The sequence below is a fragment of the Heloderma suspectum genome, chromosome 5, assembly GCF_057233095.1.
Source record: "Heloderma suspectum isolate Gila_16-S chromosome 5, 16-S_ref, whole genome shotgun sequence".
NCBI classification, from domain to species: domain Eukaryota; kingdom Metazoa; phylum Chordata; class Lepidosauria; order Squamata; family Helodermatidae; genus Heloderma; species Heloderma suspectum.
In genome coordinates this window covers 204757948-204780291 of record NC_139462.1, presented here as the reverse complement: position 1 = coordinate 204780291, position 22344 = coordinate 204757948, and the positions used below count along the sequence as shown (strand labels likewise).

General features: G+C 43.7%; 2 protein-coding genes across 5 annotated transcripts in view; both read left to right on the top strand.

Annotated features, from left to right (window-relative positions):
- Nucleotides 1-3282, top strand: part of ODAD2 (outer dynein arm docking complex subunit 2) — a 117202-nt gene extending 113920 nt beyond the window's left edge. Inside the window, exon 20 of the mRNA XM_084859132.1 lies at nt 2797-3282. Within this exon, the coding sequence (XP_084715258.1) occupies nt 2797-2910 (114 nt within the window). The 3' untranslated portion in view covers nt 2911-3282. The remainder of the gene's footprint in view (nt 1-2796) is intronic.
- Nucleotides 3283-21047: 17765 nt separating this feature from the next.
- The window catches only part of MKX (mohawk homeobox), a 105932-nt gene continuing 104635 nt past the window's right edge, over nt 21048-22344 (top strand). For all 4 annotated transcript variants that reach the window (XM_084859119.1, XM_084859121.1, XM_084859129.1 and 1 more), the window contains exon 1: nt 21048-21139. The gene's annotated coding sequence lies outside the window, so the exon portion shown is untranslated. The remainder of the gene's footprint in view (nt 21140-22344) is intronic.

Genomic DNA, 22344 nt, shown 5'->3' with positions numbered 1-22344 from the left:
TTAGACTCTCAGCTGTCCATGGAGGCTCAGGTGTCAGCTGTGAGCCGGGCAGTGCTGTACCAACTCCATCTGATACGGTGGCTGCGCCCCTACCTTCCCAACCATCTGCTCAAATTGGTAGTACATGCCCTGGTCTCCTCTCATCTAGACTACTATAATGCGCTCTATGTGGGATCACCCTTGAAGATGGTTCGGAAGCTGCAGCTGGTGCAGAACGTGGCAGCTTGCCTGATTAAAGGCAGCCGATCATATCACTCTGGTGCTGCACTGGTTACCAGTTGTTTTCCAGGCCAAATTCAAGGTGTTGGTTTTGACCTTTAAAACCCTATATGGTTCTGGCCCAACTTATCTCAAGGAGCGCCTCCAGCAACACCAGACAGGCGGCTCAACAAGATCAGCCTCAGATGCCTTCTCTCTGTCCCATCAGCCAGGACTGCTAGGCTGCTGAGGGAGAGGACCTTCTCTGTGGTGGCCCCCACTCTGTAGAACTCCCTCCCTAGGGAACTCCGCCATGCCCTCTCTTTAATGAGCTTCCGCCACGCATTGAAAACTTGGTTGTTCAGGCAGGAATTTGGGGTGGGTTAGGAAAATTTTAGAAAATGATGTTTTAATGTGTAATTTTATTGTTTTTAGACTGTTTGTATTATTGTACATCACCCAGAGTGGCCAGGTGACCGGCCAGATGGGCGATCAAGAAAATGAATGAATGAATGAATGAATGAATGAATGAATGAATGGCATCTAAATGGCAAATGCGGTTCAATGTAAGCAAGTGTAAAGTGATGCACACTGGGGCAAAAAATCCCAAATTCAAGTATTAGCTATGGGATTTCAGCTAGCAGTGACTGACTGTGAAAGAGATCTTGGGGTTATGATGGACAGCTTGATGAAAATGTCAACCTAATGTCCGGCTGCTCTGAAAAAGGCAAATTCCATGTTAGCCATAATTAGGAAAGGAACTGAGAATACAACTGCCAATATCATACTGCCTTTATACAAATCTCTGGTGCGACCACACTTGGAATACTGTGTACTGGTCACCACACCTAAAGAACGATACTGTAGAGTTGGAAAAAGTGCAGAAAAGGGTGACTAAAATGATCAAGGGGCTGAAGCAATTCCCCTATGAGGGAAAATTACAACAGCTGGGATTGTTTAGCTTAGAGAAAAGGCAAGTAAGGGGAGTCACGGTAGAGGTGTACAAAATTATGCATGGTGTGGAGAAAGTGGATATGGAGACATTTTTCTCCCTCTCTCATAATACTAGGACCCAAGGTCAGCCCATGAAGCTGATTGTTGGGAGATTCAGAACAAATGAAAGAATTTCTTTACACAGTGCATAGTTAAACTGTGGAATGCGCTACCACAAGGCATAGTGATAGCCATCAATTTGGATGGCTTTATAAGGGGATTGGACAAATTCCTGGAGGAGCAGGCCATCAATGGCTCTGTGCTACCTCCAGTATCAGAGGCAGTATGCCTATGTACACCAGTTGCTAGGGAACTTGGTTGGGAGGGTGCTGTTGCACTCATGTTCTGCTTGTAGGTTTCCTGTGGGCAGCTGGTTGGTCTCTGTGTGAACAGAATGCTGGACTAAATGGACCCTTGGTCTGATCCAGCATGGCTCTTCTTATGTTGTGATGCACTGTCTCCATAACATCAAGCTTTGGAACACTTCCCCAGTGCAGTTATTGGTACTTCCCATCCTAAGCATTTCATATGTTACAAGGTGGACATGATGCTTGATGCATGCCTGCTACTGAAAATGGCAACCCCATGTGGAATACCACACATACACACTCACACACCACAGTAACATTTAGACAGACCTATCCACATTTTCTCATATTTATTCACCTGCACCAGTAATAGCCAATGATGGGGGGGGGGGTGCTTGGGGGGCAGGACATGAAGTGATGATGTCATGTGACAGTTAAATCTGGCTAAACATTGCATAAATAGGATGAAGAACATGACACAGGGCTGCCATTTTGCCATCAGCCTTCTGTTGAGCATCACATCTAGTTACACACTTAGGAGCATTTCATATGTTATTCAGCTTTTTCCTACAGAGATCAATTTCCATGTAGATGTGAGATATTTTCTGATAAGAGTGGACAAATTGGACATCTTTGTGCCTTCAGAAGAACATAACATGCTACAATACATATGTAAGAGAATAAACAGATTTCCTAAGTGGAAATTAATCTCCCCTTAGGAAAAAGTGATGCATGGTATGGCAATAAAATCACGCTAGAAGACTCTGACCCTGAAATCAGATTTATCTTTGTGAATAATTTTGTGGAACAAACATAAGAACAGTCACACTATGTCACACTAATGGATTATCTAGCCCAGAACCCAGTCTTTGACTAGTGACAAGATCTGGATGCTTCAATCAGGACATTTAAAAAGGACAGACACTCCCAGCTTCCAACAGTGAAAGGCATACAAACAACCTTTATGAGAAATGGTCTGAGCTTTCTGTCTAGCAGCCATTGATATGCTTATCTTAAATTTATCTGTTTAGTCCTTTTGGAACTCTGTTTTGGAACTCTGCTTTTGGCCACTGTTCTTTCTGTAAATGGACTGTTGAGAATCCAGCCTTGAAAAGCTAATTCCAGAGCTGTAGAACACATGGCTGTTTTCATTCATTACTGGATGCGTTTCCGTAGGCATGTTATTTTAAAGTAATTTATTTTCAGTATAATGGTTTTGGTTTGGATCTCATTCTCATTCTCATTTTTATTTTTATTTTTTTTCTTGCATTTTGTTGTTTTGGTTTTTTTTAACAAGCTTCTGCTGGGTATGGCAGGCTCTACGGATGAAACTCTGCAGGAAGCAGCAGCTGGTTGCATAGCAAACATCCGCAGGCTGGCTTTAGCTACAGAGAAAGCAAAGTACGGCTGAAACTCCAAACAGTTTTTACCAGGTCCTGAGAGATTTACTTTTTAATACTGCACTATGCTAGCTCAGAATGTGGAAACACTAAGGTAGAACGCTCCAGAAATATGTATCTTAGGTTATTTTTGCAGGTGATGCATATCTAATCAAAATTAATAAAACAGAAGTAAAAGTGAAACAAAACATGGAAAGTGTGTTTTATTTTTCCAACTTAAACATTTATGGATGTATTTTAAAATTATCAATATTTTACTTCTTCCAAACGTATACCAGTGAATATCCAAAAATGTTGTAAATTTAACAACATGGTCTCCACTTCCATTTCAAATATATTTTTTGCAGGTCATGGGCATAATAAAGATATTTTACCTTACTGTGTGTGGTTGTACTAATTCCTGGGTGTCTCGAGCAATTCTCTTCCTGCGAAACCTGTCTAATCATTCTGTCATTATGGTTTTGCTTGTTTGAGTAGTTACAAATCTCCAGAGAGGACTGCATTAACATACCCCACTTTCACATCTGGAACTGTAGAAGTACTTCAAACAAATGGAATTGTCCACATGTTTCCAAGACATTCCCAAATATTCCTTTAGTACTGTCAGCTCCAAAAAGATCATTTAATTAGATTAGAAATGCATAATGAATGCAATTAGAAGATCAAATGTTAAAACTCTTAACCAGATATATCCAGTGATTATAAAACAAATTAGTATTTTATACTTCTTCATTAGAACTATCTCATTGTCATTTCCCACTTCTGACTCAGGACATATCTACACTCCAAACTTCCTCTGGGTTCTTTTATCAATTTAACTATCATGGCTTCCCCCGAAGAATCCTGGAAATTGTAGTTTGCAGAGGGTGCTTAGAATTCTTTGTTTTAGATACTTAGTTCCCCTCACAGTTCCCAAGATTCTCTGTGGACAATGGCTGCTAGCCAGTTTCCATTCTGTGGTGCAGATACTCCCACAGTTAGCGCCTGTTGATGGCTTTCCTCTGTACTGTATACAGGGCTAGTTGTATCATGTTGGCAATCTGCATTAACATTGGGCAGTGGGCACTCCCGATACACCACAGCTTTTTCAGACATGTCACATAAAGTATGGAAAGTTATTTGCAAGCACTGAGCACTTTTCAGGTATCAATGTATTTATTTATTTATTTATTAAATTTATTAATCGCCCATCTGGCTGGTCACCCAGCCACTCTGGGCGATGTACAGCATACAATAAAACAGTTTAAAACCATAATATTCTACAATAAAAATGTTTTCTAAAATACCCTAACCCACCCCAAATGCCTGCCTGAACAACCACGTTTTTAATGCACGGCGGAAGCTCATTAAAGAGGGGGCATGGCAGAGTTCCCTAGGGAGGGAGTTCCACAGAGTGGGGGCCACCACAGAAAAGGCCCTCTCCCTCATCCCCACCAGTCTAGCTGTCCTGGCTGATGGGACAGAGAGAAGGCCATCCGAGGCTGATCTTGTTAAGCGGCCTGTCTCGTGTTGCTGGAGGCGCTCCTTAAGATAGGCTGGGCTGGAACCATATAGGCTTTTAAAGGTCAAAACCAACACCTTGAATTTGGCCTGGAAAACAACTGGTAACTGGTGCAACTCCTTCAGCACTGGAGTGATGTGATCTCGCCGGTAGGAGTGCACGAAAGCCACTTACCTGGTCTCGCAGCTTGCTTCGCGGTGGGGGGGAGGCGCTTCGCTGCTCCCCCCGAAGTTCAGGCTGGGGGGGGAGGCTTCCCGCCTCGCCCGGCCGAAATTCAGGCCGGGGGGGAGGCTTCCCGCCTCGCCCAGCCGAAATTCAGGCCGGGGAGGAGGCGCCTCGCCTCGCCCGGCCGCGAAATAAAAAGTTTAAAAAAAACACGCCCCCATGATAGGTTACGTGACGATTAACGTAGCCTATCACGGCTAGATCTGCAAAGTCAGCTGTGATAGGCTACGTTAATCGTCACGTAGCCTATCACGGGTGACTTAAAAAAAAAAAAAGCGCATACACAAATGGCGGCCCCCATAGGGAGCCGCCATTCGCGTTCCTTATTTGGTCGCTGTAGTCTACGTAAATCTTTACGTAGACTACGGCGAAAATAAGGGCAACGCAAATAGCGTTGCCCTTATTTTCGGGAACATTCGGGAAAGGTAAGTCCCGTCCCGAGTTATTTTCGGGACATTCGGGAAAGGTAAGTCCCGTCCCGAGTTATTTTCGGGACATTCGGGAAAGGTAAGTCCCGTCCTGGGGTGGGTGCGGGGGGTGGGGGGGTGCGGAGAATTTCTCCCCGAAACTACTTCGGGGGGCCGAACACGTTGGCACTCGCCCCCCCGAAGTTTCGGGGAGAAATTCTCCCCCATCCCTACTCGCCGGTGGCTGCCTTTAATCAGGCAAGCCGCTGCGTTCTGTACCAGCTGCAGCTTCCGAACCGTCTTCAAAGGTAACCCCACGCAGAGCGCATTACAATAGTCTAAACGAGAGGAGACCAGGGCGTGTACTACCGATGGGAGCAGATGGTCAGGAAGGAAGGGGCGCAGCCACTGTATCAGATGGAGTTGATACAGCACTGTCCGGCTCACGGCTGACACCTGAGCCTCCATGGACAGCTGGGAGTCCAAAATGACCCCCAGGCTGCGGACCTGGTCTTTCAAGGGTAGCTGTACCCCATTCAACACCAGGTCAACATCCCCCAGCCTCCTCTTGTCTCCCACCAAAAGTACCTTGGTCTTTTCAGGGTTCAGCTTCAGCTTATTCCTCCCCATCCAGCCACTCACCATCTCCAGACATTTGGACAGGGATTCTACGGCCAACCTTGGTGAAGATTTGAACGAGAGGTAGAGCAATGAAGAGCTACTGCCTTATCTCCACAGCTAAACTGTTGAGGACACATCAGCTGTCCCCAAAGACATTTTGCTTGGGTTTTCTTCAAAAAAACGACCTTATTTTAAAATAATGACAACTGATTGCCCTTCAGCACAGTGAAAGGCAAATGTGTTGGGAAACTTGTAAGGTCCTGAGGTACACCACCATCACCCCATAGACTGTCCCTGACTTGTTGCTACACTGAGTCATTATCAATGTGTCCATTATAATGCTTATAGCATCCATACACAAGAAAGTAGCAAGCCATGTATTTAAGCCAAAAAATTGGGTAAGTGTTCTGTACACCATAGCAATATGGAGTGCCACAATACTCTGAGTTAAACTTTCTGATCTTCTGTAAAAGTATTATCTGCCACAAAGTCTTCAGAAATGTATCAGTGAATTAAAAGGAAGAGAAACTGCCCTGTAGACAAGGCCTTGCAAATATTAAAATACTTACTATTAAAAATACATTGCAACATTTCCTTCACAATGTCTATATGAAAGCAATAAACAAAAATAATATATATTTTCCCACATTTCATAAAATGGTTCATTCTTTAATAGCCAGAATATGTAACCCTTCCACTCAGCTGTAAATATCTGGAGAGATTTGGGATTCATAACTTCTCAGAACTTTCCATTTTGCTGTCAAGAAACACCTATGCAATCAAACTTGCTGAAGTTTTTTGTTTTGTTTTTGTTAAGGCCCATACATTTGGAAAATATATCAATTATTTGAATAAGTGCAAGTTCCTGGGGTCAAGTTAACATATTGAAATACTTCTTGCCAAAAAAGTATTACTTGACAATCCCAAAGCAGGTGGACTGAAGTACTCATAGCATTTGTCGCAAGGTATAATATTCCCTTTAAACAAATATACCAGGTCTCAATGTGCTATGCATTGTATAGCCCCCTCTCTTCTTTTACTCTGTCTTTTGCTCTTGCTTCCATCTCATATGCTTTTCTCTTCCTTCATCTTTCAGTTCCCTTGGTTCCCTCCACAAAACACATGGCTTGCTTCTCCAAGATATTTCTTTTGCACCTTCTCACCCAGTGTTTTTTTTTCTTTCCTGTGCTTCCATGCTTCCAGTTCCTTCTACATGTGTTATGGAATATTAGATCAGAAATGACAGTCTTTAAAGTTGGTGCAGGGAAGCTGCAACTGTCAGTACACCTGGCTCTCCAGATACTGCAGGGCCCACTCTTGTGCTCTGGACTCCTCATCTGGGAATCACTCCCTCTTCCGTTTTGTGTGTGCACATGTATGTTAGAGAAGAGAGGCAGAGAAGGGATGGGGTGGCACAGGGAAAGAGCTATGCAACATTGCAAAGTCTGCTCTCCACATTTGCCTCTGGCTGTGCCCACCATCTGGTACAGCCCCCAGCCAGCTTTTCCCATGGGTGAACAGCCCATTAGGAAAGAGGTTTCCTGCCTCTGCTCTAAAGCAATCTCTGCAATCAGTGTTTCTGGGTTTGAGGTTTTGTTTTTTGTAAGCTAGCCAAAATGCCCACTAGATGAGAGGTAGGCAACATGGTGCCCAGACACTTTTCCTGGTGCCCACCAAGTTGCCCTACCCCCTCCCACTTTTAACAAACACATTTTGCTGTGAAACAGGTTTCTGCTGAAAATGGTGGATTTGAAGGAGTGTCCATGTGTTGGGGCTCCGACCCCACCTCTGCCTTTTACTCACTCTTTTAGGCAGGTCACTTGTCCTTTGCCACACCTCCCATTGTAGCCATTTTGTAGTGTGCCCAGGACAGTTCCCCAAATTGCCAAATATATGCACACTCCAAAAAGGTTGCCAAGGTGCATTTATTTATAGAGCACCCCACTCCTTTCGCAGGGCTGGCCCTGCCATTAGGCAATGTGAGGCAGCCCAATTCAGGTGGAGGATCTTTGACTACCATTAACATATAGTCCATTGTTTTCTTTATTGTATGTTTACCACCAGTGGGAATATATTTGGAGTTTCTCCCTTAGGCATCAAAATGTCTTGGACCAACTTTGTCCTCTTTCTTATTTTATTTTTACTTTTATTTTTAAAAATTAGCTTCTAGGTGGTAGGTTGGCAACATTTATTTTACTGTCACGAGTTGAGGCTTTCCAAATGCATTTCTATCATTTCCAATTTGCTTGGGTCAGTTCCTCGATGAGTGTAAATCAACAAAACTCCAGTAGATGTCAAAACTACTAAGCTGGTCTTTCGTTAAGATGCTCAGGGGAAAGATACCTTTACCATTCACAAAACCATTCTCTCCTAGGGAAATACTATAGCGCTCCAGGAAGAAAGTTAACAGAGAAGGATTCCCTCCTTTGAACTGAAGATAAATACTTGAGCTTTCACTGCAAATGTCTGTCAGCAGACAAGAAAGGCTTTCTTTTATCACTTCCTGCCTGTATGATTTATTACCTGATGACAGACACTCATTATCAACTAATCAATTGTCCCAGGATGCTCAAATAGGCACTAAAATGTAAGCTTGATATTAATTTCTTCTTAAAGTTCAAGCATATGAAATATATGTTGTGACCCACTTATGCACTGGTTTATCTATCATTGTTTTATCTTTCACTTGTTAAGAAGAGATTGCATGTTTATGTATGCAAACCATGTTAACATTTCATCTTTCTTATCCCATTTTGTCCCAGGAATTAGTCCTTGAATAGAAATCCCGGATTAGGGACCTCAGAATGATAGGTTTAAAGCACTAACATGTATTAGGTAAATAATATCTCTCTCTAAACTTCTGATTTTATCTTTTCCCAATTATACACATAATGATGGACAGTTACCTTTAGGTATTGCAATAGTTATGACAGAATCTCACATGCTTGCACATCATGTGATGTCTCATAGTTTCATTTCTTTATCACTTACAGCAGAATATCTGAACTGCTTCATATTTATATTGTGTTTTATTGTGTTTTATATTGTGTTTTAGATGAGGTAAGATGATAGCTCTGTCATATGGGATGACCAAACCAATCCATCTGTGCGCTGAGGTCATCTGCAGAGGCTCTCCTCCAGGTGAGGTTGGGTGGTGACCAGAGAGAGCGCCTTCTTGGCTGCCCTGCCTTTAGAATTCCTTCCACCGGCAGCATTGCCTGGCACCTACATTGTTATCCTTACAGTGCCAAGTGAGAACCTTGTTATTCTCCCAAGGCTTAAACCCCAAAAAGATGTTATTACCCAAATGCTGCTTTTAAATAGCTGTACTTGCTTTTTAATGGTGTTCTTGTGTTCTGTCAACTGCTTGGGAACTTTTGTTGAAGTGTGGCATAGAAAACCCTTAAAACAAATCAGCCATCACTTGAAAGTATATATCATCATCAAGTAGTGAGCATGCATGTGTGAATTCAGCCTAACAAGCCTAATAGATTACTCCTTGACATTTGGGTGAGCCCAAGACATTTTGCTGCCTGAGGTGGCCACCCACACCCTCATCCTCACCCACACCCCCTTCCCCAGTCCACATAAGAAAATGAATTAGACTGGCAGTTGAATCTTACTTCAGCATTGGCAATTGGATAACACCCACCGCCACACCTAAGGTAACAGGCTAGTTTAGGGGGCTCAGGTCGGACTGCGTGTTATATAAAATTCTAACCTGCAACAGAGATGAACAGATGGAGAGTTTATGAGGAACAGACAGAAGGCCATCCCTTCACCCCAGTGTCTGCCGCCTGAGGTAGTCACTTCACTCTGCCTAACGGTAGGGGGGGCCAGCCCTGCAAAATAGAAAATCTTACTATCCCTTGGTCATCCCTCCTGGCCTTGCCCACACCTTCTGCTCTGTCTGCTGTGACATTAGCCCAGCCGTTTCTCCTCCTCTTTCTCCCAATCTCATCTTGCACTAGTTAATGTGTGTATTGCTGCTGCTTTCACTGCTTGCAGGCATTTAATCCCCTCGTGTTTACACACCCCTACCAATATAATCCGTTGAGACTGAAAAGTGCTTAGCTGGCACTATACCTGTTCACTTCAATTAAGCTCTTTGTCTTTTAAACACCATAATAGTAGTTATGGTGACATCATGTCACATCTCTTGCCAACAGTGGTGGCAATCCTGAAACCACTTGCTCCAGGCCAGCTTGACGTTCCACAAGCAGCCTGCATGCCTGGTCTCAAAGCTAGTGTCCGAGATGTGAAAGCAAACTGCTCCCCAGCTGAAAGCTGTGGTCTCCTTGTCTGTCATCTCTTAAGCTTTTCTGCACACTCCCCTGGATTCAGGAAAAGCGGAGGGAGAGAGAGATTGCCTGGCTCAGCCACACTTTTGCTTAGACAGCCCAACCACCTCTAGGGCTTTGGTGACCTGCCTTTTACCTTTAAAGGGCCAAATCCTAGGTTAGCCTCATTCCACAAAAAACTTGTGGAATTATGCCAGGAGAAATTGTTGGCCCAAACCTAGCAGGCTAACGGGAACTGTTTCTGTTGTCATTACTGCTGCACTATATAGAATTTCTCACCAAGAAAAAGATAACGACTTACCAATTATATTTTACTGCTCTGGCTAGGCTATAATGTTCTTCGCCACTCAGCACTTTGCTGCTGTTATCAAGATGCTGAAACTAGCAAACTAGCACTTCTCCTGGAGGAATCCACTCTGCTTTAATAGGCCAGTATTAACATGCTGTTTGGGGTCACCTTCATTTTATAATCAAACCCTATTTTTAAGCTAATGGGTCAGAAAAGACGTCTATTTTGTGTAAGCAGGGAGTATTATGGATGGGATGGCTATTCTTTGTGTTAATATTTGTTCTTGTTTTATTTCTTTGTTCTGTGCTAGACACCCCTTTGCTGGCCAGTTCTTGGCCAGCTCTTGCTGTTTTTTTTGGCAACTTAGATGTTTTATCCAAATTTACATGGAATACAAGTAACTCATGAGTTTCATCTTTTTTATTATTATTAAACAAAGACTGTAGTCAATTGTGTTCAGAAGTACAAATCTGTTTCTCTTACAAAGGGCTCATAAAGCCCACATATGAGAGTCCTGCAACATGTATCAGATTGCTTAATGCTGGGTTGATCCTGGCAGGGCCTTATGAAGGACACTTTGCATTCAGAGGTAGCATAACGGGAGCCGGGGTGGGGGGAGCAGATCCACATGACTGTTTTTGAGGTTGAAATGTCACCACAAGCGGAAAGAATAAATGCACGGAAAAGTGATCTTGTGAAAGCATCCATCTTATATTGGCCCTTCCAAAGAATAGTCATATTCGTTGGTTGCAGCAAAAGGAGCAGGGTAGTCCTTTGCAGCCCCATTATCTTTAGCACTTGCCCTGTAGACTCCAGCATATCCTCCACTCCACTTGCTCACAACTTGTTGTTCAAGGACTTTGGTTTGGATAGTGTAGTTCTGACACTTCTGAATCCTGATCAGAGAATTCTGACAGCAATTCAGAAACTCCCCGCTTTTGACCAACCTTGTCATGCTTACATATGGGCAGCGATGGCTCCACATTTTGAAGGCCCTTGGGCAAGGCTCCCTCAGTGAGTCTACCTTCTCATGCCCATCGTCACCAGTTGCTATTGCTCCTCAGCGTCAGTGGCATCAACTGCTCCTCCTTACCACCACTGCTGGCCAGACCAAGAGGCAGGTGAACAAGCAGGTTGCAATGGTGAAGAGGAGGAGCAGCTCCATGGGGCTCTTGCCAGCGGGTCCCTGGTGGGGTGTGGGCCCTCTGCAGGTGCCCAACCATGCCTACCCTTGACTCCAGCTCAGCATATGAGCATATCATATGAGATAAAGATATGTGGATATACCAAGGACTGACCCTTGAGACTTTCAGCTTGAGACCTAGTACAGATATTACAAGATATTCTTGTAATATCTGTATTACTTTTGCCATTTCAACTTTTTTACACCAAGCCAACTGCATTTTCACAATATTTAAACCTAGTTTAAACCAAACTATTGTCACAAGTAAGATACACACATGGAAGAACCAAAACATCCATGCTTGTAATTGTTTAGCATCCTTTATTGTAAAATATGCATGCATGTGAAAACATCCATGCTTCATTAAAGTGACAAATTTATAATATTGAATGAATTGATATGCAACTGAAATTCAAAATTGCGACTGGATTCTGGTTGCAAAATGTTGTCTTACTCTGTGCAAAGAGGTGATGGAATATTGGAGAAAACGTGGGGCAAATTACATATTACACACACACGTGTGTGTGTGTGTGTGTGTGTGTGTGTACACATGAAGCCCCAGTCCCATTTTTTCTTTTAAAGGGTGGGTGGGATTTTGAGCAGAAACTCAGCACAAGCTGCTTAACACTTTCCCTACTGACCATTTTCCTGTTCTGTATTGCCCCCCCCAACTGCTTTCCTACCTCAAGATTCCATGTGCATGTCTACCTTTGCAAACCTTCCTCTAGAACCCTGGAGGGGGGGGGCGAGGAGCAGTTTGTGTGTGAAAGAGAGAGAAAGAGGGAGAAGGACACAGAGATTTGGAGCAGGGAAATAGCTGGTGAGAAAAGGGTTAAAATTCTCCCCACCACCACCTGCTGCTTCCTTCAAAATTGGCTCCTCCTAAAGCAGCTTTTAGGACTTCCTTACATACTTTGCTATATAATGTATAGCTTGCCCCTCAGGGTCTGGTAAAGACATTTAAGATTTGCCAGGTTCTTAGAGGGCTCATGCAACTTAAAGAGTTCCGCAGAACACAGAATGTCTCTAAGTGTTGCTTTTCCCATCACAGGACTGCAAAGATGGGAGAAACCACATCTGGCAGAATTTCCACTTAAAGGTATAGGAATACACTTGGCATCTAGAGCTTCACTACACACATCTTTCTCTCTCTTTTGTAATGCTGTCAGAAGCCCAACACTATGCTGACCTAAGGCTGGTTCAGATGTGATGACTTGGTTCTGATAAACCATGGTGTATTAGACGAAGAATGAGTGCATTGTGCTCATGCGCTCCCTACAAAAGCCACCAGGCCATAACCCATCTGTCACCATGGTTCCAAGCACCTTTCATCTATGGATCAAGCTACACGTTGCATTAAAGGTGTGCTTGCTTTTAAGGTATCTGTGATTTTCTTTTAATAGCAGCCACAGTGGAGGGTGGGGAGAGCTGCTATTTGCTCCTGAAGAAAAACTGCTATTGACCATAGCAGGGGGGAAAGGACTAATTTCCTCCCATCACCCAGTCTTCCCAATCCTAATCAGTGCCCCCACTGTTCCTGTTTAAAGAAAAAAAGATAAGGTAAATGTGATCATACATTTAAACTTACATGTAGTTTGGCCATAGGTACCAATGTTGTACAATGAAGTTAGTCAAGATTTGAAAAAAGGAATGTGTGCTCTCTGCCTGTCTCCTTCCCATCCACTCCCAACTCACACAGTTGACTTATTAACAGCATTTATATGCCACCCAATAACACTGTTTTCTGGGAGGCTTACAAACAACAAAACACTAAGATATAATAATTACATAGCAATAAGAAAATGCAAATAAATTCCACCATAAAAATTGAGCATGAAAGGTACTGTCTTTCACCCATCCACACCTTTTAATAGAAAAATAGCAACAGACTGACATAGCTGACACACCAAATCATAGAGGCGACACGTACTGTCAGTGTGTCAGGAATCACAGTGGCAGGGTGTCTGTATTTCCCTACTACTCTGCAACCACTTGGCAAATGAACATGTACTGCTAGGGTGACCACTTGCGCATTGCCAAAGAAGAGGAAATGCATCACCAAAAAAAGAGGGCAGGGATTTGCATAACGTGCATATGCTGATTTATATGTATAGATGCATCTTTAGAAATAGTTACTATATTTTAAATAGAAATCCAATTCATCTCACCATAGTGGGAAAATGGTGACCTGTGTGCCTGCTCAGTCTGCTATTCAGGTGCTAACTGTTGATGGGTAACTGTAAGGCCTTTGCTGCTCTCATGCTTTACAGTTCTTTATCTTTAAAGTGGACTTGGACAGGTCAGCCCTTCAAACAGAAGACACGCCTTTGTGAAGTAGGACACATAGCTGCCATTTTGCATTTCACAAGTGCTTTCAGTTATGCAAGTCCTTATATGTTTCTATCATTCCTCAGTGGAACTTCCAAAACATTAATCCAAACAATGATGGGATTACTAGAAATTTCCAGTGTGTGAAATAGCATAGTCTTGAGGATTTAATTCAGAGAGAAAAGATGTAGTCACAAATGGGTTATAAGAAAAAAAAAGTTTTGTTTTAATTAAGATGGAATCCCACCAAGTTACGAGATTGTATCTCTGGACCCAGCCCACTGAACGCCACTACGGCATATCAGATTCCTCGGTGCCACTGCCAATTCCATAACAATTTTGAGGCTGAGAATAAAGTAACTTTGGAGGGAGAAAATCATGTTAAATTCCCAACTATGTTGCCAGTTGGATTTTCTGGACCCAGTACATAGGGCAAACTTCTGTCATGGTGCATCCTGCGGTATTTGGCCACCAGTACAGTCAGACCCGTTTAGAGAGTGGATCCAGACTGCACAGCATAGGGCTGATGGCTGCACCTGTGAAGAGGCCTCCAGGAGCTGGCTTCTACTGATGATGTCATTGGCCCATACAGGCCACTAGATATCTCTGTGTATGTACCACACATGGCTCTGCCTTCACAGCATAGACTGGGCTCTCCTTGGTGCTACCCAGTGGTACTGGCAACCAATTAACACAATGTGAACCACCATGCAGGACTGCCAGCCCCAGTTCCCTGAGTTCCCGGTCCAGAACAGCAAGATTCGCTGTACCTGCCTGGCAAGGCACTGTACCTTAACTCAATTTTCTAGAGCAATGATTAGCAATTAAATCAGGGGTGGGGAACCTCAGGCCTGAGGCCCAAATCTGGCCCTCCTGGGGTCCCAATCCAACCCTCTGGGGTTCCTCAGGTGGCCACACCCCCTGTTCCTGGGCACACCTGCTTTCCCATGATCACCGATTATCTGGTGGTTTTCCAGCTTTTTGCATGGCTCCCCCCGCCTTCTAACTGGCAGTAAGAGTTTTAAGCTAAAATATGCTGGTATTTTGGGCCCATCCCCTTTTGCCTTTGACCCTGCCCACTGCTAGAATGTGGCCCCCGAGAGCTTCACTGAAATTGAATTTGGCCCTCAGGCTCCAAGAGGTTTCATGCCCCTGAATTAAATGTTATGAAGGTCTGAAAAGTCATGGCAGTCAGAGAACTATGGTCAAAATCCTAGTTGCCTCTATCCGTTAGCATTCTTCACATCTTACCTATTTTTGTAACCTGCAAATGATGAACTCCAGGTCTGGACTCCAGCCTGCTACTTGCCTGTCTGTCCCTGTGTTATAGCAAATGGCATTTAACGTGGGAAGTCAGCAAATGGGATGTGAACAACTAGCTCTAACGCTGGAGTGAAAATGATTCAACTGTAGAAATGTTACGTACATAATGAATGGACCCTCAGGCTGCCACTGCTCCTTCTGCGTCTGATAGAAAAGCGTGTGCGACAGAGAATGTGTTCATTGTCTGGCGCACAATCAGTCCAATATCCCCTTACTTATGAGTTCCCTAAGTTGCTATATGGCAGTGTTTCTATTTAATTCTCAATGAACAATTCACTTTTGTGTTATCCGTTCACCCTGTTTGGGAATTCACCCTGTTTGGGAAAACAAACGTGAGGGGGAGGAAGATCATGTTTGTGTATATTCTTTCCTCGTATTTACATAGAAACTTGGCCTCAAACACTTAAGTAGCTTTGAGGAAATTTTAACAGATGGATCGTCCATCTTGGTTCAAATAGCCATGATGCTGAGAGTTTTAGAAGCAATTTAGATGTTAAAAGAATTATTTTGCCTTCATATCTTAATTCTGCCCTGAGACAAACAGACTGAAATCAAGGGGAGCACACAGAGATAAAAGCAGAGAATTAGGTGTCCCAGCTTCAAAATTCACATTCATATTATTTGCTCTGGTGACCTGGCCTGTTTGAATTCACAGTAAGAGCAAGGGTGCTATTCTATTCAGGAAGGATTGAGGGAGTAGGAGAGGTAGTCACATACACAGACATTCACACATTCCATGTTTCAGACCACATATGATTGTTCTTCAGGGGCACTTTTAATTCTCTAGTTATTATGAAATTTAAAAGTTAAGCACAAAAAGATGCTCTTAGAATGTACTGCCTTTTAAAATCTTTCGCGTATCCAAAAGCAGACTTTTGAAAACCTTGCTTGCCCTCCCTACACACTGATGTCTCTCTCTCTGTACCCCAGCAATCTAAAATGGTGCCCTTGAGGAAGAGGAGAGCACAAAATCCTGTCCCAGGCTCCCCAAACCATTGCAAGGGAGTTCACCTCATCCCCCTTGCTTTGGTGGGGTGGGAGCATGGTCCCATCTCCTTTGCTGAAGCAGCAGTGCCCATTGGCTTTGCTACTCTAGAGCTCTGGGGAGGCCCTTTGCAAATGAGATTTTCAAAATGCATCAGGATCAGGGCTCCCAGCAGCCTCTTACATGCATCCAGTCCATCTCCATTCTGCCAAAACAACATTGCACAACCAAAACGTTATAAGGGAACTATTATGGCAAGTGTGGTGGGGTGTAGTTGCATGGCTCTTTTTCATTTGCCTGGGACATTTGGTGGCACTTTATCTGTTGCCACACACCGAGAAGCTTGACTGAGTGATTAGTCCTAAGATCTTGAATGTGGTGCCCATGGGCATCAATGTGCCTGCAGACACCTCTCTTGGTGACCACCAGGGTCCCTGCCCCTCCTGATTTTTATTGTATTTCTTAAGATTTTTTGAAATTAAAGACTTTTTTTAAAAAACTGGGAGACTGACATGCTGCAAAGTGAAGTGTTGACCTTCAGCGCCATCTTTATTTGGGTTAAAAAAAGTGGTTTTGTGTGTTGGAACTCAGACCCCACTTCTGCCTTGTACTTAAGTTCTTGGGGAAGTTACTTTTTTTTAGGCTCACCAGTTTGTCTTGTGGGAAATGAGTCTTATATGACTGGCCGTGCCACCCCGGCAGCCATTTTGTGAGAGCACCCATGGCACTCTCTCAAAATTCCACATGTGCTCACCAGTCCCAAAAGGTTGGTAACCCCTGGATTAAACAGTATAGGTGTCTGTATGTTTCCCTCCTCCATGGCTAATAGCAGCATGGGGTGTGTGTGTGATTTGGATTGGGGTCATGACACAGTTTGGATATTGCCTTCCTGCTAGGGAGACTGTTGCAGAAGTTACGTGCCACTAATTCTGTAATGCTTGGGGAAATTCTGTTGTTTCTTTTCCTCCATCTTATTCTTTGTTGTTTTATTTCACAACAGGGGATGCTTTTTTAAATTGTGTGTTTATCTATATGTAATGATGATCCCCCCCCCCCGCTTTTGCTTTTTATTTTTTTTTTTGCTTCTGGCCTTGACCAAAAGTGGAGATACTGAAATAATGTGATAAGTGTAAAATCGGTGTATTGGAGAACATTGCTGAAAGGTTTTTCAAATTATTTTCTGGATCAAAGACATTTTCATGAATATTAAATAGCCCAATCAAAGTTCAGCCCACCAGTTTCGTTGAGGTGTTCTGTTCCCCTGTAGAATGAGTGGAAGCTGTGACCAGTCAGTGCTCTTTTTAAAAGAGTAGTCTTGTGCTGAAACATTAAGGAATCATAGTTCTGTTTCATTTCAAAGCATGTTAAAAGAACTACTATCCTAAAACCTCTGACAGTATATATGGGACAGGTTAGTTACCTGTTTCTTCAGTTGGCTTTTGACTGCATTAGATCCATCTGCATTTCCTCAGCATTACCAAGAGATGGTGCTCCCACTTCCTGAGTGATGCCACTCAAGTTATGGTTACTAATACTTACAAAGAGAACAGTGCTTAAAAGAAATGTTATGCACACCAACTGTACAACTTTAGCAGGTTGTTGGATACTATTTGAAGAGCCGCATGCTTACAGCTTGGCATTTTGTTCCTTTTAGCTCAGTCTTTATGTCCTTATGTCTAGCAAACTATTCACAGAGCGTTGAATCAGTTCAGAAGAAGAGATAGGTGCAGTAAGTTAGCCTGACCTGACATTTAGCAGAAATTGCCATTGAATTTCATTACATCATCTTACTTTCCTGCCCCCCTGCCCCACAAATCATGACTTACCTACCTTCTACACTTTCCTCCTTTTATTGAATAAATCTAGATAATTGTCTTAACTTGTGTAACATGAAGAGCCCAATGTAAGTCAATGCACCTCCATGGATCCCAGAATTTTTTAGATACTTCATGAAATTAATTCATTAAATATTGACATAGAAATCAAAGCCATTTTTGTGGCTGTATATTCAAGTTGTGTGTTGCTTCAGTTAGTGTTTCAGGTATAACCATGAAGTCACCAGGTTGATTCACACAGAACAGCAAATCTTGGTTTGGTGCTTCACGGATGAGCCTGTTTCCTTCCCCTTGGGCCCTGATTATTTTTCTTAGTTCAATCAGGCAAACTATGGTTTGTGCAAACCATAGCTTGCCTGCAAGCCAGAATTGTAAACCACATTCACACACTATCATTTGCAATTGTAGTTTACAGGCAAACTATCATTTGTTGAGAACTGGAAATAAGAGGAGGGAAAATCAGTGCATACAAGGGGATGAGGGAGCGTGTGGGTGCTAGACTATCTGAATGAGACCACAGAATCATACAAGTAATAGAGGGATCTTCAGGATTATAGAGAGCAACCATGCCCATTGTGAGAGATTGTTTTTAAGTGAGTTAGTGAAATACCTCAGTAAAACTGGAGCAGAAATGAAAGTTATCTCTCACTGGTACAAGTAGTTCTTGCAAATCTTTGAATCAAAGTGGTTCTTCTTCAGGCCTTGATATACCAAACATAGGGGACCACATATATACTTCAGTGCACACTAGAGTGACACTACCTCATACTTTGGCCTTGATCCGTGGCACGCTTGCCAAATGGACTTGCTCCCACCGGACCACATAATGCCGGATTCATCAGGTGAAAGAGTTCATTAAATGTCTCCATTGTTTTATATGGGGAAGAAAAGTCAGAATGAAAACCAAAGCAAAGAGGAAAGTCAAACAAACCAAAGGAAATGAGGGAAACATGGCGAGCAGAACACAGCATGTCAAATAGATGGAATACCATGCAAAACCAGGAAACTAGTGTCATACATCAATGACATCAGCCCGCAACTGTCTCCAGCATAGCAGCCCTCAACCGAGCCCTTAACAGACTCCTTTACTGTGAGGGTTGCCCATAAAGCCCTCTCAGAACAAAGTTGGAATATCATAAAGGAAAAACTGTGGTTTTACAAACTCCGTAATCTGGGCTTTGTGAGGCATGTCAACACAAGCATTTACTTCCTTTCCCAGACCAGCAAGTGGAGGTGAGAGAAACAGGATGTGAGGAAAGGAGGCATGATTTATGGCCCTGGATTTTGCACAGTGACATTGATCCTTCCTCCAGACTGCATCACCCATGTGCATGACATAATCATAATGTTTAGTGTTGATAAAGGCTTTGCATACATCATCTCAAAAACAATCCTATAAGGAAGACCAGTATGGCCCCCTCATAGAGCAGATGGGCTGTGTGTATGTGTGGTAGGGTTGAGGTTAAAGGATAATTGTTTGCCCAGGGTCACCCAGGAACTTTGTGCTTATGTTGACCAGCTCATCCATGATTCCAAATCTTTACATGTCCCATGCAAACACGCTCCCATGGTAACCTTCTGGGATGGAATGCACTGAGTCTCACTAATCCAGTCACCACTTTTGTGTGAAGAAACTCCATTGCAGGGATGGAGAACATTTGGCCCTCTAGATGTTCCCATCATGCCTCATCACCAGCTATACTGGCTAGAATTGATGGGAGTTGCAGTCCACCAACATCTGGATGGCCACATGTTCCCCACGCCTGCTCCAATGCATCCATGGGGTCCAGGCTCTCTGCAATGCCTTCTACGTTCATTTCAGCAGAGGGGGCAGTTAGCACATGGATAAGCATCCATGTTTCATGGCCCCTCCATTGAAGTGAACAGAGAATCCTACTTGTGCCAGGAATTCCTTGCGTCATTAGAGCACACATGGAGTACCAGATCAGGGACGATGGATGTGGCCTGTGCAAATATGCCCCAAGGTGTTCTTGCCGACATCAAACCCCCATTGGGTTAAATGGTGTTACCTAATAAGGGAACTACAAGGATTGACAAGTAGTTCCAGAAATGACTGTAGCAGTAAACAAACGTGAATGTGATGAACAAGGAAACAATTGTTATCACAATTAGGCGCAAGAGATGAAAGCCGCAAGATGACACCCTTTCTTTGAAATGTCATTGTCCCCACCAGAACAGATGCCTGAAGAGTACCTCTCTGGCTGCCATGCATAGTAACAATAGCATAGTTTTCTCTCACAAGAATGCATCATTGAAATTCAGCAAAATGAATGTATCCTTGTAGGTCACCTGTTTGGAGATGTTCTAGCATTTGGAATGTTGAGATCACTCCTGAGAAGACAGCAGCTGATGTGCTTGATGGGCCAAAGCCAACATTGTATCGTACTCCCTTTCCAGAGCAGTGAAAAATTCAGGTCAGCCAATACAGGATTAATTTCCTTTGGAAGAGAGACTGCACTGTAGACTTATGGTAACTTTATAATAATATTGACTTACAAATATACATTGCACAGGCCTTTTGTGATGCCATAGAAAACACATAAGTACTCATCCCAAATCATAGAACCACAGAATCATAGAGTTGGAGGGGATCTTGAAGGTAAATCTAGTCCAACTCCCTGTTGATGCAAGAAATCCACTACTACAGCATCTATGATAGCTGGCCATCCAGCTCTGCTTAAAAACTAATGAAGGAGAGTCCACCATCTTCCAAGGGAGTCTGTTCCACTGTCAAACAGCTCATACTATCCAGAAGTTCTTCATAATATTTAGCCAAAATCCCTTTTTTGTCATTTGAACCCATTGGCTTGGATCCTATCCTCTGGAGTAACAGGAAACAAACCTGCTCCATTGTCTCTGCAATAGCCCTTCAGATATTTAACGATGCCTATCATTTCACTTCTTAATCAGCTTCTCTCGAGGCCAAACATACCCAGACCCTTCAACCTTTCCTCATAGGATCAGCATCCTGGGAGTCTCTAGAACCAGTTCTCCCAGCCATTAGGGAATTGTTACTTCTGCAACAGTATTCTTTCAGTTCTCTGTGCTGTCATGCCCCCACTGGAGGAATCCTCTTCAGAGGAGGAGCTAGAGCTCCCAGAGAAAAACAACACTGAGGGTTGTAGCTGAGCCCACAGAGTCCCAAAGCAGCTCTGATTCTGAGGAGCAGATACAATTCGTGGGGGAGGAACTCTCTCAGACTTCAGAGGCACAGCTGGAAGGTGAGCCCCCCTCCCCGCTCACATCCCTGGGAGTGACAGTGAACCAAGCGTGGAAAGGGAGGGACAACCTGAGCTTTTAGATGTGAGGCGCAGACGCAGGCACAAGCGAGAGATTGCAGGAGTCGAGCTTTGGTGCTCAGCCCGATTGGCTCGAGGTCAACAGCTGCGCCCAGAAGCATCACAGGAGAGGGGGAGATCTTCCCCTCCCACCCCTTAAGTTCAGAGAGTTGCCGTGTTTTCCCCAAACACAGATCAACTGACGTCCTAACCCTTAGAAATCCCTAGATGGCTGTTCCTTTGTAGTTCCTCTGAGTCTCAAGCAATTAGCATCTGTATGCCTCATTAGGATAAGTGGAATTAAAGCCTTAGAAAGCAGCCCTTTTGTCTGAGTGTTGATTCTGGCTACTGGAGAAGTCAGTGGGCAACAGGGGCACCCTGACACAGCCCATGCCAGAAGTCCAGGAGGAGCCTGTGCCTTTGGGGGGGATGGCCACAGGTCCATCCCCACAAGGGGAGGGGAACACTGCCTCTTAGCCAGAGGCTGAGTGACCACCTAGCCCCAGAGAGCATCAGCATCTCAAGAGGCAAGGCAGAACAGTCCCTGTGAGAAGGCGTGCCCATTTGCAAAGGAAGGCTCCTCATGAGTAAAGTTGAGTGAGTAGGGCCCTACTCATGAGGAGGACTTCTTCCAGAAGCCTCTGATGTGCTGCAACTGAGGTCGGGGGGGGGGATGGGATGCTAGAAGCTCTAGTTTATAAGATCTCTGTTGAGATCTGATGCTTGCCTGCACCTTTATTTTAGCTCTGAGTACCTTGCATCCTATTTCCGGTCCTTGCTTCTTTGAACTGATATCCTGTGCTGCTGATCCCTGGACACCTGATAAGACCCTCTTTCTTCAATTGTGCTTGTATTAAACTGTTTGCCTGTGCTTCTGACCTCTGCTTGCCTTCGAGATGAGTAGCTTTTTCTCACTCCATCCAACTAGCTTGTTTCCCAAACTTGAATGGATGTATCTTAGATTCACCAGATCCAGAGAGAATACAACAGCTTTAAGGATGGACCCCACTCTGATAGATTTACAAATCTTTACTGAGTGTTTTGGGCTCCAAGAATTAATGTGTGGGTAGTGGTCCCTGAAACTTCTCTCAAGCCACACAACACAAATTTGGTATTAAAGAATATATCTTTATTGCTGAAACAGTCTA